General features: G+C 46.8%; 1 protein-coding gene across 9 annotated transcripts in view; it reads left to right on the top strand.

Annotated features, from left to right (window-relative positions):
* Positions 1-23,078, top strand: part of ADAMTS9 (ADAM metallopeptidase with thrombospondin type 1 motif 9) — a 160,762-nt gene that overhangs the window by 125,540 nt on the left and 12,144 nt on the right. For all 9 annotated transcript variants that reach the window (XM_027585859.2, XM_027585860.2, XM_027585862.2 and 6 more), the window contains 8 exons: positions 8,620-8,793; positions 12,429-12,623; positions 13,659-13,791; positions 14,423-14,517; positions 14,629-14,723; positions 14,814-14,947; positions 16,995-17,086; positions 21,967-22,071. In XM_027585859.2, the coding sequence (XP_027441660.1) occupies positions 8,620-8,793; positions 12,429-12,623; positions 13,659-13,791; positions 14,423-14,517; positions 14,629-14,723; positions 14,814-14,947; positions 16,995-17,086; positions 21,967-22,071 (1,023 nt within the window). The remainder of the gene's footprint in view (positions 1-8,619; positions 8,794-12,428; positions 12,624-13,658; positions 13,792-14,422; positions 14,518-14,628; positions 14,724-14,813; positions 14,948-16,994; positions 17,087-21,966; positions 22,072-23,078) is intronic.

The raw sequence follows: 23,078 nt of genomic DNA, 5'->3' as shown, positions 1-23,078 counted from the left end.
ATCCATAGGTGTTTTGTGTTTTTTGATGCAATTTTGAATGGGATTGTGTTCTTACAACCGCATTGCTAACCCATGTGGGGATCAGCCTTCCAGCCCCGTCCTTCCCTCTCCTTCACCCTCCTGATGGATTGGATCCGGTGTTTGCAGTCATCTCTTTTCTTTAGGACTTTTGCTCCCTCTGTCTACTCATGTTTTTTGCTTGTTTTCTCTCTCTGTTTTTTACTTCCTCCAGACGATGGTGGGGAGGAATGGCTAAAGTAGTTAAATTTCAAATTAATTACACTGGGCCACACAAGTTATTGGGAGCCGCAGAGGCTGTGGAATTCTGCAGACCTGGTTCACATCCCCGGACTATGACTTTTTAGCCATGTGACTTTAGAACAAGGATCCTTGATTTTTCCGATCCTTGGGTTTGCCACCTGTAGAATGGGGATAATAATAATGATGCAGAGTTGTTCTGAGAAGTTTAGAGATGGCAGAGTGGCTTGGGGATTGATAATATCTGATATGGAAGGAAGAAAAGGCCCCCTGATCTCTGTCTCTCTCAGTGTTACCTCTTGATTCTTTTTGTAGTCTTGTTTCAGACCCACCACTGCCAGCTTCCTCCCTCTCCCTCTCACTCTTCATCTTGTGCCAGACTCCACTCTGTGTAACTCTTCCAAGGAACAGAAAGTTAAGAGAGTGTTCCGAAATGAATCTAAGCTGACTGCTCAAGCTCTAGCCAACTTTTGAAAATGCTAGAGCCAATCAGGGAAATGCAAGCTCCATTTACAATTCCTTCCGAATTCCAAAGAGTAGAAATCTTGCCAAATATACACTAAGGAAGTCCCTTCTCTGATCTTACAAGATAGGCCTAGAAGTGTACATCTTTGCATGCCCTATGCAGATGGATCTTTTAAAAACCCTTCCTCACATATTGCTAGCAAGCTCCACGTCAGAGCAGAACACCTACGGAGATGGCCTGACCTGTGGCCATACTTAAAAGGGAGAGGTTAACCATTCTCACAAAGACAAAAGCATCTTCCGGCTGTGAGTAAAGCGGATTCTAATAGTTACCCTTCTGCAACCAGGCTTTCTCACCTGCTGAACCCGAAGTGCAAAGTTTGAGAAGGGGGAACCTGTGTGGTAAGAGAGGGTAGAGCACTAGGGGGCACCCTCACTTGACACCAAATTGGCCAAGAGAGGCTCAGGGCAGCAGGAGGAGGGACAAGACCCATCAAAAACCCTTTGTTCCTCCTATGCAGAGCATGCTGGGGGCCTTTTTAGAATGTCCTCACAGCAACTAGACTTAGAGTGAGTGTCCAGAGCGGCGGCTGGATCCCAAGTCCTGACTGCCTGTGGGCAGTTCCTGTGTATGCCTGGGAATAGGCATAAGCAAAGCCCTTGCTTAAGGAAATACATAAGCAAAGCCCTTGCTTAAGTATTCATTGTCCCTACTTGCACGATCCGAGGTATCCTTGCTAAACGGCCTGTTGGGTAGAACAGCAGCCTTCAGACCCCCCTCAGTCACAGCACTCACCCTCCTGTCTTCCTCCTACCTCCACGCCCACTCACTCCCTCTGCTACCATCTTTCCTGATACCTACCTTGCACAGACATGTGTCTTGACTTTCTTGCCCTCCACGAGTGACACCTTGAGCTTGTGTCGGTGAGGATGCCAAGGCCCAGCCTCAGAGCCGAGGCCCACTGGATGGGATTTGCTGGACGCCTCCTACCCCAATACGGGAAGTTCTCTTCTTAGCAGTCCTTGGCAAGCACTTCAGAGTGCTTGTTTGCTTTTTGAGTGTGCATTTTTCTCTTTTGCTTCCCTCCTGTGAATTATTAAAACCCACTTGTTTGTTGGCAAGATGTGTTTCATGCTGGGCATATAGTAAACAGCAACCTCCTCATTTTGAGAAATAATCCAGGTGTCCGCTGTGGAGGAACACAAGGTCTACGTACCCACAATAGCGTGATCATCAGGGATGTTTTATGCAGTCACACAGGTTGTACACTACACAACTCGAGGGCTACCATTCCCATAAGTCACAATATGAGTGGCATCCCTCAGACTTATATAGGGTAGTGGCCAATCCTGATAATAAAAATAATATATCTTATTGTATATTAAGCTATGGACCAAGTACTTTGTTGAGTATTTTTATGGGGAGGACCTTTCCATAACTCTCTAATGAAGTAATTAAGTTTTCATCCTCACTTAAAGATGAGGAAACTTGAGGCTTAGATAGGTTAATTCATCCAAGTTCATGCATTTAGTAAGTGATAAGACTGGGATTTGAAGCCTGGAAGCCTGACTTCTGGAACATATGCTCTGAATCTTTGTATTCTGTTGCCTCCCATGTCAACATTCATCTACAGTGAGTTATTTTATTTCCTTTTTAATGGCTTGTCTAGCCTCTTACTTCAGAGTTGGCATAAAGGTACAATTCCCTTGACTGGGTGAGAAATTCTTGGTCCCCTTGGTTGACAATAAGCCCTGTTGTTAGGCCAGTCTTGGTGGGGATGGAGCACCTCAGGGGACCTCCTTCGTTCATTGTGAGGCCTAGTGCCTGAGCAGCAGGGAAGGACCATCATTGTGCCTTCATGATACTGTAAGAGTAGAGCCTGGACCTAGATGGAGCGCAAAACAATTGGAGAAGAGAAAAATGCTGTATCCAGTCATGAATGTTGGGCTTTTAATATCACCTGCCAACTTTGGGCAAGTTATTTGATCTCCCCATGCTCAGTTTTACTCACTTTAGAATTATAATGCCCGTGAGGCAAAATTCATTTGAAAATTATTGTAATAAATGATTTACTTATTCATCTCATTATAATCTGACATATAAATTTACTTATAGCTGCAAAGGTCTTTTGATCAAATTTGAATTGTGAACATGTGGGTTACACATCTCCCAGGATTAAGGAATAAATCTCCCAGGACTTGCAAGTGTTCTTTTTTTCATCTTCGCCCAGAGTATTCTCTTGTCCCTAGTGCCTCTGCATCACAAGGAGGCTGCCCAACTCCTTCCCTCACTTCGGTCACCTTTGCCCATTCTTCAGACCCCACCTAAGACATTACTTCTCAGAAGTCCTTGCAGATCACCCCTCCCCACCAATAACTGAGTCAGATGGCTCTCCTCTGAGCACTCATAGAACCCTGAAAACACTCCACTTGAGCAGTAAGCATCGTGAATGGTGGTTGCCTGGTTTCCTTGTCTACGTTGTCACGCATTTGAGGTCAGAGAGTTCATTCACCAGAGTTTTCCCCAACATTTAGCACAGTACCTAGAACACTGAAAACAGTTCTTGAATAAATGAATCTATGAATCAGCCAGAAGGACAGAAAAAGATATGAGGAAGGAAAGAAGGAAGGGAGGGAGGGAGGGAAAAAGACATTATAGAGTAATACCTTTCCTAACCCCTTAGAATCATGACATTCTAAAAAGTCTTTTAAAACAGTCAAGCAAACTCTGCTTTTCTTCTAAGAGCATATATTTTATTTTCTTCCCACATTGCCACAGACAAGCTGTGCTCAGATATATCTGGCCTTCGCAGAGCTGCCCACCCCATGGCTGTTTGGCACAATGCAGAGACTTGGACCACTCTCATACATATTTGGATTCCAAGGGCTTTTATTGAGATCAGCTGTAGAATGAGTCCCAAGTTTACCTCCTTAGCCCAGAAAAATTAGAAAAGAGCAGCAGGTCTTTGGTCAGTTGGTTACAAACGTTTTACAAAGCTTACAATAGGGAGTGATCAGGTTTAGGTGTGTGTACAAGCACCGGACATTGACTTTTTGTTACTCCTTCCCTCATTAATTTACTGAAGAAATCTTTATCCAGCACCTGCAAAGTGCTGGGCTCTAGGCATCAGGGACACATTAGAGACTATGACACTGCTATGCTGGAATTGATTGGCTCACGGGAGAGACAGACAGAAAACAAGTGCACAAACACGTTTTATGAAATTGCCAAGTGTGAATGGTGCTGTGACAGAAAGAAGCAAGATGCCGAGGTAGAGACCGAGAATGACAGGCCAGTCCTCCCTTCCCTAGGGTGGTTGGTTGGAGGTGAAGGCCAGGAGGAGGTGATTCCAGGTAGAAGGAGGACAGAACCCAGCGTGTCTGCAGACAAAAGCGCAGCATGGCAGGAGCAGAGAGAAGGCTGAAATGAGATTGGACCTGCAGGAGCGGCCAACCTAGGATGTGTCCTGCGGGCCAGCGCAAGGGTTCAGGTTTTTTCCCAAGCTGTGGGGGAGGTTAACAAGCCCCTTCATGACCTGGTCTCTGCCCAGCTTCTGAAATCCCCAACTCCAGCTGGAACTCTCACCACCCCCAGCTGCTGTGGTCGTCCCCGTGCCCCACCTCCCCATGACATTCACCTCGACCTCCATGCGCACCGAGCCCCTCCCGCCAATGCCCCCCTTCTCCTCCTTGCCTACTTAGCCCGTCTCTTCGTTCACTTATTCTCCTCATCCTCCAGTGCTTGGGGACCTTGTTCAGCACTGTGGGAATTCCAGACCCTGGTCCTTTCTCTTCTCTTGCTGTCAGAGTTGTGGAAGACCCTGATGGCTTCTTTAGCCATCATGTTCTGTTATGAAACCCATGCACATGAATAGGAAGATGTCAGGGCTGTATCCCAGCACCCAGCACATAACTTGGCCCATGGCAAATATTGGTTGGATGAGCGAATCACTTTTTTTTAATTTTTTTATTTTTTATTGTTATGTTAATCGCCATACATTACATCATTAGTTTTTGTTGTAGTGTTCCATGATTCATTGTTTGTGCATAACACCCAGTGCTCCACGCAGAATGTGCCCTCTTTAATACCCATCACCAGGCTAACCCATCCCCCCACCCCCTCCCCTCTAGAACCCTCAGTTTGTTTTTCAGAGTCCATCGTCTCTCATGGTTCATCTCCCACTCCGATTTCCCCCCTTCATTCTTCCCCTCCTGCTATCTTCTTCTTCTTCTTTTTTAACATATAATGTATTATTTGTTTCAGAAGTACAGGTCTGTGATTCAACAGTCTTGCACAATTCACAGCGCTCACCATAGCACATACCCTCCCCAATGTCTATCACCCAGCCACCCCATCCCTCCCACCCCCCACCACTCCAGCAACCCTCAGTTTGTTTCCTGAGCTTAAGAATTCCTCATATCAGTGAGGTCATATGATACATGTCTTTCTCTGATTGACTTATTTCACTCAGCATAACACCCTCCAGTTCCATCCACATCGTTGCAAATGGCAAGATCTCATTCCTTTTGATGGCTGCATAATATTCCATTGTGTGTATGTATATATATATATATATATATATATACCAGGATGAGCGAATAACTTTAAAGGTATCAAATGTCTCCATAGTTACTATTTCTGCCTTTTCCCCCTGCAAATATACCATCTGGGGGCAAGAATGTCCAAACTCCACATACCTGACTTTAAAATGAGCTTTGAGAAAGAACCCCTTGGTAATTTAAAGACTGTTTTTTCTTTTTTTTAATTTAAAGCATTGTTAGATAAACTGACCTGTAATTGCTGTTCCTTATGACATAAAAACTCTATGTAGCACACCCAGAACACCGTGCTGTCAGGGTCCCGATTTGTTCTGGGACTCTTCTGTTCACACACTAGTTCACAGTGGTAGTCTTGAGCTAGAAACAACACTACAAATTATTTTATCTGTGAAGAAAATCAACAGTCTTGTTTATGGGAAGTGATTTTTTTTCTACCCATGATTAGGAAATCCCACCAAAAAAGTGTAAAGCAACCTCATTACCATCTTAAGGAAAGGCAGTTTCTACCCATTGCATTAAATGATCCTTTTTAGACCACCACCCTATGGCCAATCTGGCTAAACAAAATAGTACCTTAAAAGTTTATTTTAGGTCTTCTTCACTCTAAATTTGGACAGGTATTTTCCTCCTGTTAATTTCAGCACATTTAAAGGCATATGTAGCCTGCGGGACAATAAGCAAGCCCCCTGATTTAGCCCCGCCCTGTGACCACTGACTTGCTGAATTACAGTGTGTCCTAAAATTCAAGGAGGCTGGTGGTGTTACTTATACACTTGGTATATAGTTTTTTCTCAAAGCTGCAAGAATTGAGAAAACCTTTTGGAAGTTAAAATGAGGCTAGTTGAATGTTCTGGCTATTTTTGGAACACTCTAGGTCATATTCGAGGAAAGAGTCCTTAATCCTGGGGTCAGGGGGTGGGCGGTGATACTACCAAAAGCTGATGAAATGCAGTGGCTTGGGTGGGTTTGCTTTCTGCTCACCCAGCCCCCATACTTGAGTTAGGACCCCAGGAGAAGAGCCTTGCCAGGTGACCTTCACAGCTGCCGTTGACTAATTCCAAAGCACTGGACAAGTCACTTACTCACTTAGCTTAATTTTTCTAAAAGTTACGTTCAAGGTAAGGTTCCCCAACTCCCTTTTCTGCTGTTGGCAAGAGAGTTTTTATGCTAGTTAACCTTTCTTAAAGACCAAGGCAGAAGCACTTAAAAAGCAAACAAGGGTCTAGGAAACTTTGCATTTCTGCTCTAAAGTGTTACTTATTGACACAAATTGCAGTCCTGGGGATGAGTGAAAATGAGAGCACACTGGAAGGTTTAGTCCAGTTTAGGCTGCTCGGTCATCAGGATCTGAGTTGCCTAGGTCCTGCTTTTCTAAAGAATTATTTTTTCTATGGGCGGTTAACTATTTCTTTTGCATTTATCTACACATCACAGATTAACCACATTTTTGTTTTGTTTTTTAACATCCAGTGGCTCTGTAACTCCTTTGGCTTTTTTTTTTTTTTTTTTTTAATGAATAAACGAAAGTGTCGTTACTTCACAATAGTACCCAGCAAACTCCAGAGGCCCAGGAAACCCCAGGTGAGGGCTGAGCTAGCGGGTCTTTGAAGTGATTTGCTCCTCCATGCTCACCCCACAGAGCTTTCAATTCATATTTGTACCCCCAGAAAAATTTGAATGACTCCACATTCTAGACCCTGAGGTTTGCTTCCAAGCAGCAGAAACGATGAGTTCACTTTGCAGATGAGAAGGGTCTACCAGGACATATCACATAGTCCTTTTATTTCCTAAAACAACAAAGTGGCTCATGAAAGACACAGGGTGCACCACATGACCCAGCATTTCTACTCCCGAGTAGACCCAAGAGAATTGAAATCTGATGTTCAAATTTGGACACGCATATGCATGGTGGCACCATTCACAATAGCTGAAAGATGGAAACAACCTGGTGTCCATTGTCATGTGAGGGGACAAAAAAAGCCATACAACAGATGATTATTCAGGCAGAGAAAGGAATGAAGCACTGATACCCACCACAACATGGATGAACCTTGCAAACATCGTGCTAAATGAAGAAGCCAGTCGTAAAAGGCCACATGTTGCAGGATTCCCTTTATATGAATAGCCAAAACAGGCAAATCCGTAGAGACAGAGAGCAGATGGCGTCACTACAGGCTGGCGGTTGGGGAAGTGGGGACTGACTGCTTAATGGGTACAAGGTCCTTTTGGGGTGACGAAAATATTCTGGAACCACATAGTGATGATGATTGTACCACATTATGGATAATTAAATGCCACTGAATTTTCCACTTTAAAATGGTTGCAATGGTAAATGTTATATGCATTTTACTACCAAAAAAAGAAAAAAGAAAAAGAAAAAAAGGCACAAGGCATATCTGGAAAGACATTTCTGAGTCAGACTGGATCCCAAACTGAAATACCTTTGGGATGAGATGGGTAATAAAAGGGAAGGCAGTGTGAGAGAAGAGAAAGACAGGTGGGGGTTCATGGGTCTCCCCAAATACTAAAAAGAGAAAGTTTAAAAGACACCATGCTAACAGTAGCTCTTGGTGTTTGTCGGTGAGTTAGATAAGGCCAAGGGACAACAGAGTGTATAATCCTGGTGTAAAGGAAACAAAAGACCCCTGGCTTAGCTCACTGTGGTTTTCCAAGGTAGTTTAGAGTCTTGAAATGCTGAGTGACACAGATGCTTTAGATTAGACAGGCTTTGAGAGACCTTTAGCAACACAGATAACTAAGCTAAACTTCAAAGGTGGGGTTTGCTGTTGGTTAAAGAGAAAAGATAAAGAACTTGCGGGCAACATAGAGATAGTCCTAGAACAGAACCTACCGCTTGCTCTGTATTCCTGACTTGGTTTATGGGGATAAAAATGTGTGTCCCATCAACCTCACAAAGAGATGTTTGATCTGGGACAGGGCATGTAGACTAAGTCCCAGTTTCTCCACCTGAAAAATGGAGATCATAGGACTCGCTAAATCTCACTACCTAGCTGTCTACGTCCTCCTTGTCTGTCCTTGCTCCCAAAATATAAGCTCCTCTCTGTTGACCCAGGACCCATCCCAGGGCCTGACACTAGGAATTTGGTGAATATTTCCTGAATGAACGGGGGTTGAGAGCAGTCCGTCCTGGAGAAGAAAAGGCAGTCGGGGGTCACAACAAAGCAAAGTATGTCAAGTTCCTGAAGGGGGATGACTTGGGAGGCCTCACAGTCCTAAAGGGTGTATAGACGGGAAAATTAATCTCTACAGTAACAGCATATGATAAGCCATGTATTACTTTCCAATGTCAACCCCCGTTTTGTCTGTCATGAACAGTGCACCAAGACCTGCGGCGAAGGCTCCAGGTACCGCAAGGTGGTGTGCGTGGACGTGGACAAAGGCAGCGAGGTTCATGGCGTACGCTGCGACATGAGCAAGCGGCCTGTGGACCGTGAGAGCTGTAGTTTGCAGCCCTGCGAGTATGTCTGGATCACAGGAGAATGGTCAGAGGTACGTGCCCGGGATTCTGTAACCACCTTCAGGTCAGCGACAGCCTGAGGGCAACAGAGGGACCAGGGCAGGAATGGGGAAGACTCTGGCCCACCTGCCAGTTCTGCCTCCTGGGGCCAGAGCCCCCCATGTGCAAGGTGGGAGAGCGCCTGAGATGGTCTCCTAGCTCCCCTAAATTCTGTTGGTATGCTAAGAAAGGAGAATTATCACAGGGCCTGCAAGTTCATTTGATGCCTGTCGGTGTCTGAAGAAAGTTAAGGTAAGAAAACGCCATTAGTGTCAGAGAGACAATAGGGAATGGTGGAGACTATGACAAACCAGCACATACCATGTGAAGGGAGCAGGCTTCTCTCCCTCTCCAGCGGAGGCCACGCAGAAATGTGTGTCCAGTGTTACCAGACCTGATTTTTCAAGAGAGGACAAAAATCTGAACTTTTATGTGAGAGCTCCTAACTTTAAAATGTGGACTCAGATCTTTTATTTGAAACATTGTGTGAGGCAAACCAAACACTTTCGTGGGCCAGATATGGGTCGCTTGTTTAACAGCCTCTGATCCAGAGGGAGAAAATAATTTTCCATAATATTCAGGGAATCAATTTCTTCTTCTCCTTGTATACACAATGCCTAACCTAGAAACTTTTTATTATTAATACACCAATGGTAATAACAGCATGATTGTATTATTTTCAAGCCTCATAACATTTTCAAAGACTGAAAGACCTGTAATATCCAAACCAGCTGTCATTTGCCCAAAAGGAATGAGAGGTACAATTACCTGGGCTCATAGCAAAGGTACTGAAAATTTTTAGGTTAATATGCTCGTTGTCACTGGACCCACTTTCAAGTTTGGCAGGGCAGCGATTTCACATTTTAATAGGAGGAATGTTCGCCGGTAGGTGATACGTGTGTTGGGTATTGAATTGTTTCTGCACTGTAGCTGGCCTAAAGTCCTTTCTTACTATGTCTCCTGATCTTCCCCTTCCCCATCCAGGGGGGACATCTGGCAATGTATGGAGACGTTTTTGAATGTCACAAGTGGGAGAGTTGGGAGGCTACTGGTATCCAGTGGGTCAACGTCAGGGATGCTTCTACACATACTACAGTCTGTGGGACATTGACTGCCACACACACCCAACAGAGAGCCATCTGGCCCGACGGGCAATGGTGCCGAGGTTGAGAAACCCTGCTTTACCCCAACTCTTCATGTTCTCAGTGTGCTCTTAAAGAGTGGAGGGGAGACATGGTCCAAATCATTAGGAAATAGATATACCATTGGCTAGCCAGGAACCCAGGGAGTCCAGATGCTTGTTCAAAATAGTCCTTGACTTTGGGTTGGAAAGTTAATGCCAAGTCCTTGACTTAGGCATAAGTTCCAAACCCATTCAAATCCCAGGGAGGGTAGGGGGAAGGCATTTGGGGAGGGCTCCTCTCTTCTCTTCGATTCACCTCTCCTGGTTCCTCGTCAGGCATGGTCCATAACTTCGGGTTCTCAGCACTGCCCCACCAGGCCACGCCCTGGCTTGCAGTAGGGAAAAAGCCTGCCCTTCTGCCTCTCTCCCTCCTCAGGCCTCTGTCCCTCTCTGCCTCCTGGAGGCCTCCTCTTAGTTGGTTTCTGGCTTAGTTCTTGGTCATTCATCTTTCTGGAGTTTCTATACCTTTCACACTGCGAGCATTGGCATCTTCATCTTAATCTTTTGTGTGTTGTTATTTTTATGCTAAAAGAATTTTGATCTCTTTATAAGACTGAGTCATGTCACTCCTATAGCTTTATTTTAACCTTAATCTTAACCCCCAACAGATGAGATTTGTAGAAGATTAAAAAAAAAAAAACCCTCAATATTTCTGCAAATTCTCAAGTGTATCATGGATTGAAAACTCTGCAGATTTACAGGCAAAGTTGCAAGGGTTGGAGATAGGTCCCCACATGGATGCAAGGACCATGGTGCCAAAGGCACTGGACCACAAGTCCCTCTAGGAAAGCTTCTGGTAAAACGCAAGAAGCCACAGCAAGCCACACCTTCTCTCTGGGACCTCTGTTACCTGGCGAGCTGTGTGCTTTCCTCTGAGCTCTACTTGAATGTGGGGAAGCCTGGGCCAGATGGGGAAGGAGGACCCATCCGCCCTGGCTGATGCATGCAGTTTCTCTGCTCGGGCCTGAAGTGTCTTACCAAGGCAAGGAGTGCACATTCCTGTTATTTCATCCTGCTTTACTGTTCTTTTCAAATTAGAGAAGTAATAGATGCTCATGATGAAACAAACACATGACCCCGAGGCATAGAGAGTCTAGAGTAAGAGGTTCCCCTCTCCCTCCTGCCTCCAAGCCTGGACAGTCTGCCGCCACATGAAACACCCCAGACTAGCTTGGCCTTCCCCTGGCTGGCGTCTGCTGGCTCTTCAGGCATTTAAACATCAGCAGCCGAAGAAGGAAAAAATGTATGCAGGATGCTTCCAGGGATGCTCTATGTACCTCTGGCGGGGCCTGCTCCCTCCTTGCCTCCGGGACCTCTTCAGGGGGTGTCTTCTCCCCTGAGCAGTTATAAGGGAGGAAAGCCACATGGCTTAAAGCAGCAGCTCAGGAGACATTAGGAAAGAATGACACGGTGACTTTTAATAGCTCATGAGACCCAATGGATGCTAGGGTCCCTCACCCCAGAAAATGCATCACACACCACTTGCTGTGGACGGCTTTGGGGGTTCATCTAGGCCACCTCAAACAGCCTTTGGTCTCAAGAATCCTGATCCTCTTGCTTAATTTTATGTAACACCTTCACAGGAGATGGCTGGTTATTTGATGACGGTGTCTAAAAACACCATCAAAACTGAATTCACTATCCTTCAGTGTTAGTTTTTAAATATATTATATAAAATACTTAGCCTGGGAGGTTGAACATACTTGAAAATTGTATCAATAACCAATTAGATGTCCCATCAGGGGAAGGGTCTTGGACCCTAGTAAGATGTGCATTTCTTTCTCCTTTTCTGTATTGTTTGCATACTTTTAAATGCTGTGTAATTACGGTAAAAAGGTAAGTGACTGCCTGATCTGGTGAGATAGAGAAAGAGAGAGGGTAGAGAAGAAAGGTAACATTGCAGTCAAGATATATGGGCAGGGAGAGAGGAGAGAGAAGGACATTGAGTGGAGGGCAGACGGGAAAGCAAAGCGCATGGACCCGGAAAGGAAAAGTCCCCTCTTGGCTCAGTGCTTGGGTTTCACACGTAACTCAGGTGGGCTGTGATGCCCCCCACCCCAGCCCTGTGGTCACAGCTCTGGTATGGTCATTGTAGGTTTGGAAAAGCATGCAGTGGGGCTGGGAATCCTATAAATGGGACCAGGGACAGCTGGAGTCCCTCCCCCTTTCTCCCCTTGAAATCCAAAGAAGGGGCCCAAGGCACCCCCACCTGCCCTGGGGGCCGAGAAGATACAGTGGAAGCTCTAGATCCTGGAAGACGTGGTTTCGGGTTGCATGGCTCCTGTGTGCTTGGGGTCTGCCACTTGAAATGCATAAACAAGCTAATAAAGGGAGCGCTTTCTGCAGCGCCATCAGGGGTCAGCGTTGGAGGTGGAGGTCAGAGGCCTATTGTGGGCTCCCCCAGGGCGCCGCTCCAGCCTCTTCTCCCAACCGCTGTCTCCCCAGTGCTCAGTGACCTGTGGAAAGGGCTACAAACAAAGGCTCGTCTCCTGTAGCGAGATTTACACCGGGAAGGAGAATTCTGAGTACAGTTACCAAACCACCATCAACTGCCCGGGCACTCAGCCAGCCAGCGTCCACCCCTGCCACCTGAGGGGGTGCCCTGTCTCGGCCACCTGGAGAGTCGGCAACTGGGGGAGCGTAAGTAGACTGCCTGGTCACCAAATCCGAAAGTGCTGGGATCCCCAACTCTATCTTAAACACGCCCCACCTGCCCCACCCAAAGTGATTCTCCTCCCAGCAGAGATGATGGGAAGACACGGGAGGTAACGTCTTGAAATGGGCTCATGGGAAGTGAACGTTCTCTTCTTGGGTGACAGGGGGGCCCCACTGAGTAGAGCGTGGGCCCCAAAGCCGGACAGCCTCACTGTGCCTCCAGGCGCCGCTACGTCCTGGTTGAATGCAAAGCGCAACACTCTTGAGTCTCAGTTTCTTCATCTGCAAAATGGGTGGCTATGAAGAAGAAATGAGTTAATATGTCAACAGCTCTCAGATTATGATAGCAAATGTCCAGTTACCTGTATTTTACCACAGGGCTTTTAAAAAAACAAGCCCCTAGAACTTTGTCATATAGTAAGAGTGACAGAAGAGTTAGTCATTGCTTCTGTGGTCAAGAAGTCAATATATCCTCACCCCTCTTTAATGGGAATATTTCATTGCATTAGGGGTACAATAAGTGAGACTATTTTAAATTGGGACTTCCCGGGACTCTTGCCACCGCCCCCGGCTCCGGACGCCTAGGTTCTCAGTGTTGGAAAGCGATAAGGTGAAAATATGGGATCAGTTGAAAGTGGTTAGGGTTTGATTCCTGGCTCCACCATGACCTTGAACAAATTTCTTGACATGTGGGCCCTAGTTTCCTCTCTGTAAAAATAGAAAAATTGGTAGTACTATCTCAGAGAATTCTTGTGAGGCTTAAATGAGAATATATATATATCATAATATGTACATATACCTATGTCTATAAATACACATGTAAGACACGTCTGTGTTTAAGTGGATATCATGCTTAGCACAGAGACAGGCCCACCGTAAGTGTCCCGTACACGTCAGCTGCTGGTGTTCAGCAGCCTAGGGTCTGAAATGACACTCTGGACATGATGTCTCAGGCTGTGAGGTGTGCACCACAGAGCCTGCGCTCAGGAGTGGCATCCCTGACTCTGCTCTGCCTTGTAGTGCTCGGTGTCCTGTGGTGTGGGAGTGACACACAGATCTGTGCAATGTTTAACCAGCGAGGACCAGCCCAGCCACTTGTGCCCTGCTGCTTTAAAGCCGGAAGAGAGGAAAACATGTCACAATATCTATCACTGTAAGTCAGCCTGCAGAAGCCATCTTCCTGGGGCACGGAGAACAGGGTTTCTTGGTTTCTTTGTCTGTTGGTCTACCCTTTGTGGAAATAGAGAATTTATAAGAGAAATAAGGATTGGGGATGTAATGCACAGCATGATGCCTGTAGTGAACACGGCTTTTGGTACATTTGAAAGTTGTTAAGAGAGTCAATCCTACAAATTCTCATCAAAAGGGAAAAAACATTTTTGTTTTTTCTTGTATCTCTCTGAAATGATGGGTGTTAACTAAACTGTAATTATTCACGGTGTATGGAGGTCAAGTCATTATGCGATACACCTTAAACCCATAGGGTGCTACATGTCCATTACCTCTCCGTAAAGCTGAAAGAAAAAAATAAAAAAATAAAGGAAATGTTTATCCCCAAAAGGGGAAAGAATTTATTTTAAAGAAATTGTCCCCCTTTTTAAAAGCAAAATAGTGTCACTACATCAAAAACTAATGATGTATTGTATGGCGACTAACATAACATAATAAAATTAAATTAAATTTTAAAAAAGGAAAAAAATAGTGTGAACAGGATATTCACTGCGTAGGCGGTTGGTGGACATCTTGGAGCATCACACTCCGTTTTTGCATTTCGTGTTTTCTAGGTGAGTTACCCCAAAACTGCAAGGAGGTAAAGAGACTGAAAAGTACCAGTGAAGATGGTGAATATTTCCTGCTCATCAAAGGAAAGCTCCTGAAGGTGAACATTGGACATCAGTCATTATTTCTAGAATGATTTGGGAGTGCATGGCGCTGGGTGTCATCGTCTTATTGCTGAGCTGATCTTCATCGGTTATTTCTGGTCTTTCAGATCTTCTGTGCAGGGATGCAGTCGGACCACCCCAAAGAGTACATTACACTGGTCCATGGCGACTCAGAGAATTTCTCCGAGGTGTATGGACACAGGTAGAAGAACTCAGGCTCAGAAGAGCAGGCACCTGCAAATCCCTGGAAATACCTTCCCATCCTTACCAGAACATTCTCTCTGTAATACAGGTTGCACAACCCAACCGAGTGTCCCTACAACGGGAGCCGACGGGATGACTGCCAGTGTCGGAAGGACTACACGGCAGCTGGGTTTTCCAGCTTCCAGAAAATCAGGATAGACTTGACGACAATGCAGGTCATCAGTAAGTCCAGTGGAATGTCACAGGGGAGGGAATGTGCCCATGAGTTTCTCTATTCGGCCAACAAGCTGCTCCCTGCTCACTGGCTAGGGACGAGGCTCTGAGATCCCGAGGGGAACAAGATGAGCTGCCTGAGGTCCAGCGATGACAACCCCGGTCCAAGCTGCGGTGGGGGCGGGGTTTGCTCCTTTCTGTTCCCTGCCTTCCAGCCAGTCCCCGGAAAGTGCCTAGCACGGGGCGGAGCTCCATCAGACTCGGGATAAGTGAATGAATGGAGGAGGTGAAGGCCTCTGAAGGGCACTACTGCACTGTGGGGTGACAGGGCAGCATCCCCCCAAATAGGACACTGAATCTGAGAACTGAAGGTCGAGTTTAAAGCTGTTGCCCGATTTAGCCGTGCACAAGGTATCAGTGTGGGGAAGCAGAAGTTTTTGAGGGAGAAGAAAGAGCAGATACAAACCTCAAAACTAAGAGACTCGTGTGGAATCACCGGTCCCCGCACAGGGCTCCCCCATGCAGAGTGTACACAGGTGCAAGGGTATATGCCTAGTTTTATCTGATTGTCGATTTACGGAAGAAAATTGGTATACAGATTTACCTTTTTTTAGCATATATTTTTAAAGATTTTATTTATTTATTTGATAGAGAGAGAAAGAGAGAGCACAAGCAGGGGGAGTGGGAGAGGGAGAAGCAGGCTCCCCACGGAGCAGGGAGCCCGACGTGGGGCTCGAACCCAGGACCCTGGGATCACGACCCGAGCCGAAGGCAGACGCTTAACGGCTGAGCCGCCCTCAGTCCTCAGACTTACCTTTTTTAACTAGCCTCCATGTGAGCTGATTTAACGACTGAGCCACCTTCAGTCCTCAGACTTACCTTTTTTAACTAGCCTCCATGTGAGCTGATTTCGTACCCCAGCCCACATCACATTTTTTTTAGGGACATTAATCCTAGGCGTGGTTAAAGACAGCTAAACTATCCAAACATGTTCCCTCGAATGGAGGAAAAACAGAAATCATGAATAATTAATTTTTTCCTCATTAACATGGCTCCCATAATATTGCGCTGCTTTCCTCTTGAGATAGATTAAACTTGATTTGTACCAAGATACTTTTTATTGCCTTCAGCCAGCCTGACGCAGACTCAAGGCAGAGAGTCTGCAGTTTCTTGCTCAGGAAAACACTGCAGCTAAGACCCAGGGCTTCTCTGCTCTGAAGCTGCAAGGACCCCTTTCCCGGCGGGACAGAGAACTCCGATTTCCCTCCCACTGCAGCGTGGGTAACTGCAGAAAGATTAAGGCCTTTTGCTGTTCCCGAAAGGCTAGGCGAAAGGTAAAAAGCTGCCTTCTGCCTTCTGTTCCATGAGCGACAGCTTTTGGGGGATTCTCACTTGAACTCCTCCTGATCTGTGGTCCCCATTTGTAGAGCTGCTCCAAAGGAGGAGCTCCAAGAGGGTTAAAAACACAAGCATTGTTTTTATTGGCTTTTTTTTTAAACTACAAGTGAGCCCCAAACTTGAGAAACTGCCATTAATACTTTCAAGATGTGGGTTCTAATTGCTCCACATTTTGGCAATAATAGCGCATAGGCCATGGGAGGACAGATGAAGCCTCAGGGAATAACTCCTAAGTAGCTGGAAATGCTTTTGTGGCTTATTGCCTCCTATCCTTAAGCCTGGGAGGCGGTATTCGGGAGACCCACAACCGTCCAAGGACACTACATTTAATGGAGGTGACTCACATATTTATGTATATGAGAACCGATTCCAAAGTCATCTTAAACCCCCCTCTTGGCTTCCATACCGTGAAGAGACTGTGCAGATAAAACCCAGGGAACGAGACTCTTGGAACCACAAATATAATGGGGAAAAAGCAAGTGCACATCTGGATCCATTTGCTCACTAATGATACTTTGGATTTTTTTTCCCCCGCTCCTACTCCCTCTTACTCTTTCTCTTGCTACACTCCTTCCCTTCTGCCTCCCTGGGACTGTCCTGTCCCTTCTGTGCCTTTTTTGCCCTTCCCTCTCCTCTCCCTTTCTCCGAAACCCCACAGCCACTGACTTACAGTTTGCCAGGACGAGCGAAGGGCACCCCGTCCCTTTTGCCACAGCTGGGGACTGCTACAGTGCTGCCAAGTGCCCACAGGTACGTGCTGGGGGCTCCCCTGACCGAGGACCCACAGCCCACCCTGCCCCCAGGGGATCCTTGGCTGCATCTGCCCCTGGGAACGCAGTTAGAACAGCTATTCTGGAGGGCCATGTGTGCCCGCCTGCATCAGGAGACAGGCTCAGCAATGCTCAGAGCTACCAATGTAGCAATTCCTAGTGTTTCCCAAGGAACCGATCAGAGCTACACGCCAGACTTCTGCATTCATCAAAATGCACCTATTATAGTGGTAAAAACTTAGAAGTAAATGAGACGTCGGATGGCAGGGGCTTGCTTAAACAAATTATGATGGTTAAGAAAATGAAAATTACACAGTCAGTGACATGCTGCTCTGTGTTTCCTGACTGGCTCTTGAAGAAAATAAAAAGCCCTGCTTTGTAGCCTTTGCCAGTTTCCAAGGTGTAAATAGTCGCCTTCCGCCCCACCCCCACCCCACCCCAGTAAACTGATTTCAAGCCCGCGATGTTCTGTCACTAAATGGAGCTCACACACCAGGGTCAGCCATTAAAAATTCTAAACATTGCATGATACAGAAAAATTCTTATCCCTACTTCACGTGTATAAAACATATCGTGTTCAGACCAAAAGTGCAAGTTTAGCATCGCCTACTGGATTCCCTCCTCAGCAGAGTCGCTGACCGGCCATGGCCTTGCCGAACTCTACTTCCACGCTTTCTTGCCTCTTTAGAGGCATGGCAACCTTTAACTTGCCCTTTGAAACGTGCTGTCATAATAACCAGCCCACTGCCAAATTTGCAAAGCAGGCATCAGTCTTTGCGAGAAGCTTCTGCCCTGAGAAGCGATAAGGAACTTGGTGATCGGTGATCTCAGGCAGGAGAACTTGGCCCCTCGTTCTTGCTCTGGTTCGCATGGGGTCTTCACAAGGCTGTTGCTAAACTCTGGGTCAGGAATTTCCCACTTTGCCAACAGGCCTTCAAAAGTCTGGGGACTGGGACTGGGAGATGCATTTGGAATCCTAGGCACTGTCTCCCCAGGATGGATTTACGCCCAACCACAGAGATCATCCAAAGACAAACACATCTGAATTTTCTTTTAGCGAAGTGTTTTCTCAGCCCCCAGCTTCAGAAAGCAATGCTAAACATTTTAGAGAAGTGAAAAGGAAGCTCTCAGGGAGAAAGAAAATAAACAAAGGGCATAATGGTAAAAGGGGGCCTCTCCTCTATTACCCAGGAATTGAAAACTTTTGAAGTGCTGTTTCTGAAAGCAGCTGATGACTTCAAACACCCCATTGGTATGGGTTGCATTTTAACAGCTAATAGATGAGCCCTGTCCTGCCTTTTTCAAAAGTCAGGAGGATTTCCTTGTTTCTCTGTGCGCATCTTTGGGGAAGTTTAAGTAAATTAAAGGTAATTTGCATTCATGTCTTTTAATAATTCAGAGACAAATGAACTTACTGATTTGCTAAATCCTAACCCCTGAAGCAGTTGCTAAATGAGAAAACCCAAAGCCTAGTGAGAAGCTAATTTATATTTTTCCTAGCCCATTCTTCAAACCATATCGGGCACTTTGAGAATTCAGTTCCTCAGACATGGATTGAGCACCAGCTACGTGGGTATGAAAGCCGTGAGTGTTGCAGATCGGTTTTCCAGGGAAAGATCTGTAGGAGCACACTTGTGCAAGGTGCTTTGGAACAGACGGTTCCTCCCATAACCTAACGATTGCACAGAAATCAAAGCAGAGGGGCGTTCTGTTTGCTACCTTGCTTCCTTCTCCCCCCCCCCACCCTGTTGCTTTGGGGATTTATTTAGCAATAAGAATACCCTCCCCCGAGAGCCCCCAACTGAAAATACAGCCAGAATGTGGTTTTTCTCTTCTGATCACCAGGGATGCGGCATTATCGTGGTTGATGCTGGTATTGGTCACATTTATGGAGGGTTGCCTAGATTGTAGACTTTGCCCAGCATTTCTAAGACTGTAGCATGTGATCCCCACAGCAACCTGTGAGAATACCCCCCCGTTTACAGATGAGAAAATGGAGCCACCGAGAGGTTGGGTAGCTTGCCCCAACCCACACAGCTGGTGCTCAGTAGAGGCCAGATTCTATCCCAAGTGCGTCTGAGTGCAAACCCACACTGGCCAAGGTGTCCGCCTGACACCAAGTGCAGACAAGACTTTGCAGCCTTCCCTTTTGTCCCAACAAAGAACAAAACCTCTCTTTGTCTCAGGCACATCTTTTGCAACTCTCTCTGGATCCTCTAGCATACGCATACTCTGAAATACTTTTACTCTCTTGCATCAGCAACAGGAGGTAGTAGCTGTCGCTCTCAGGCCCTCTACCCCCTGAAGATGAGGGGCAAATATGTCCCACCTGGAGCTAAGAGGCTAGTAAGTCTTTACTCCTTGGGCAGCCCTCAACTTAAGGTGGTGCTTATCAGCAGAAAATGGAGGTCCCCCGTGCTGGGGAAGGTGGAAAGAGAATGAGGAGGAAGACCTCCTGTTCTGTGAGGTGCATCCCCTCACTCTGAGATAGCAGGTCGGGCTAGCCGTGCGTGTGGCGCGTGCTCAGATCCTGGACCCCCAGATCAGCTGGGGGCGTTCTTGGGCTAGAAGCCAGGTCAGCAGCCTGGACCTTCCAAGAACCTTGAGGTTGAAGCCAATCCAGTCTACCTTCTCCGGCAGTGCAGGTCGGGGTGGGAGAGGACGTCAGCCTGGAAAGCAGGATGGGGTTGGGGGGAAGAGAGGGATCCTGGGCAGTGATGCGGTCTGGACATTATGAACGGCGTGAACGCCCGCCTCGGGGCAGGCTGGAGAGATGAGGAGGTGGCCGGTGGGACAGGGAGGGGATGGTGCAGCTCGGAGAGGCCTGTGTCTGGGGAGGCCGGGCAGGGAGGGCTTTGTGCTTCAGCACATCTGCAGTCGTGGACACCTGTTGAGGCTCTTTGACATAACAGCTGCTGACATCTGTAGAGTACTGTCATAAAGTAATTTCCAAAAATGTTTCTAAGATACCACCTACTCTCTGCTGGGTTATGAGTTGGGTGCATTATAGCTTCTATCTAATTCCCTACTAACCCATTTTACAGATGAACTCAGGGAAGTGAATCCGTTCGCCTGAGGTCACACTGAAAGTAGAGGAGTCTGGATTCTAGGAAAAATCCATCCTCTACACCAGAGTTTCTCAACTTCAGTACTATTGATGTTTTGGGCTGGATCATTCTCTGTTGTGGGAACTGTGCTGTGCATTGCAGGATATTTGGCAAGATCTCTGATGCTAGTTAACACACACACGTGCACACACACATACACACACCTGCCAGTTAGGACAACCAAAAATATCTCTAGAAATTGCAAATATCTGGGGGCAAAACTGTCCTCTGTTGAGAGCCACTAACCTAGACCAGACTAATCACTTCTGTGAGTTGGAATCTTGGAATCCATATCTTGGACATACATGTCCCCATGTTATAGATGTGGAATCTAAGGCCTCAAAGGGGTTTCTAAACTCTGCTAAACTCCGTAATTATGAATGGCACTGATATGGAGAGGAAACCTGCAGAGTACACCTAGTCCCAGACGTCAGAGTGGACGAGCTAGGATGGAATATTTATTAAGAATCTATCAAGTGCTTGGTCATGTGTTACAAACCATTACTGATGGAAATAAAGTAATACCAAGGCCCTCCCCTCACTAAGCTTACTGTTCTATTGGAGTCAGACAACCAACACAAAACACCTGCTACCAGTATTTCTGAGCATCTACTAGGTTCCAGCCATGTCTGCTTGGCTAATTTCACTCAGCCCTCCCTGCAGTACTCTGAGGCAGGTACTGTTATTATCTTCCATTTTACAGATGGACAAACTGAGTTTCTGAGAGACTAAAAAAAAAAAAAAAATCTGTCCAGGATTTCATGGCGGGGGTGGGGGGAGGCTGGGGGAGGGAAGAGCCGAATTTTTACACTTAGCTCTGGTTGGCTGGGAGTCTCCACCTCACGGCCCTCCTCCTCCTCCTCGCTTTTTTAAAGACTGCTTTGACAAAGTAGGGATTGTGTAAGGTTCAGAGAGGAGAGGAAGCATCCGCCGTGAGCCTGTTGGTGCAGAACATTTTAAATTCTGAAACTGCTCCTTATGGGGTAGGAAGCCTCAACAGACTATTTCAGGTGCTGTTGTGGAGTCAGTTTTGAAAGCGAGACAGAGACAGAGGGGGAAAGCAAGAGAGTAGCTCTGCTGCAGCGGCTCCTTAGAAATAAACCTGGAAAGCCTGAGCCCCGGTTTTGAAAAGAACCCCGGAGCGGGTTGGGATCTGGGATCCGGGGCGTGGAAGAGGCGGCCCGGCCGCGGGCCTTGTAGAGCGGGCCGCGCGCGCCCTCTGCTGGCGATCTCGGAGAACGCGCCTCTCCTTTGAAGTCCCGCCCCGCTGTGCTTAGTGCGCAGAGCGCTCAGCGCGGCGGGGAGCGGCAGCCCAGGAAGCTTTGGCAGCGAGATCTTGTTAGAAAAATTACACTGTGACATTTTGTTCCTGAAGGAATCCGATAATTGTGAGCAACATCAGGATTGCTGTGTTAGGGAGGCAAAATGGCGCTGGTTGAGAGCGAGGACTTTGAAGTCAGGAAAATGTGAGTTGGACTCTCACTGTATCCTGGAGAAGTTACTCACCTCCGCTGGGCCTCAGTTTCCCCATCTGTAAAGAGATCCCCTTCACAGCGCTCTTACGAGGATGCATGAGATGATGCATGTAAAGTGCCTACCCCAGATCTCCCCCCCTCCTTCCAGGAAAACCCTCATTAATTAGTAGCTATCATAATTAATTAATGTCTTCCTTTCCAAGGTCCCTTTTATTGTGTGGTCTTTGCTTAGGACATCACGTGGACTAAAAATCTCTTTCCTTGGCCATTTATTCCAGGGTCGTTTTAGCATCAACCTTTACGGAACCGGCCTCTCTTTAACTGAATCAGCCAGATGGATATCACAAGGGAATTACGCTGTCTCCGACATTAAGAAGTCCCCGGTAAGGTTACCTAGTGGCTTCGGATGGGTTTTGTTTTCTCTTTCCTTCCTTCCGTGTTCATCTGTTGTGGTGGTACTAGAGGAATGAATGTGCTTTCCCACGTCCTCAAACCGTTCTGCAAAGTGTCAGGAGAGAATGTAGGAAATGAATGGAAGGTGAAGCATGTGTCAGTGTGTGTATCAGAAAGAGCCTTGCTTCCCTTGTGGTGAATTCTTCTCTTAAGTTGTGAACCTGTGAGCCTTCCAAGTCATTAGACGATGCTTAACCGGGAAGCTGAAAGCAGGAGGAAGCCTCCAAGAGAGGGTGTGGTTGAGACACTTCGCAGTTAGCCAACATGAGATTCTTTTTGTGAACTTAAGGAAAAAGATGTTTGTTGGTTGTTTTAAGAAAACTTGAAATATGAAAGAGGCTGGAAGAAAGGGAGAACTTACCAGGTGATGTTTCCGGGGAGTTAGAGAAGCACTCGGGGGTCCCACACTAACCAGCTCTTCGTGCTCGGTAGTCTTGCCACTCAGGGTGTGGTCCACACGGAGCACCAGCATCACCTGAGGCTCATGGCAAGTGCAGTTTCTGGGGCCCCAGAGCTTCTCAGTCAGGATCGGCCGCTGAACAAGGTCGCCAGGTAGATCATCAGCACAGTACAGCTTGAGAAGCACGGGTCTACGCAACTGTTTCTCAGCGCTTTTTCTTAGAACCACCTGGGAAAGCTTAAAATGCATGTGCCCCTGGCCCCACCTTGATTCTTTGAATGGGAACCTGAGGCGGGGTAGAATTTTAAACTCCCTGGGCAATTCTCTTGTAGAGCCAGGGCAGAAACTGCTGCCTTCCCTCAGAACTTCTGAGCACCTGGGACAGGAACCTGACTTGTGGACAAATGGGAAATTGACCAGAGTATGACCCAGGGTCCCAAGTCCTGCCTCAGCCAGGACCCCCACCCCGGGGTCTCCTCAGAAATGTGGGGAGGGGAGGAGAAAGAAGATGAGAACTGGAGAAGCAGCTATCATTCC

The sequence above is a fragment of the Zalophus californianus genome, chromosome 1 (assembly GCF_009762305.2).
Source record: "Zalophus californianus isolate mZalCal1 chromosome 1, mZalCal1.pri.v2, whole genome shotgun sequence".
Lineage (NCBI taxonomy): Eukaryota > Metazoa > Chordata > Mammalia > Carnivora > Otariidae > Zalophus > Zalophus californianus.
Note: the sequence above shows the minus strand (reverse complement) of the source record. Positions and strands in the feature narration are given on the sequence as shown.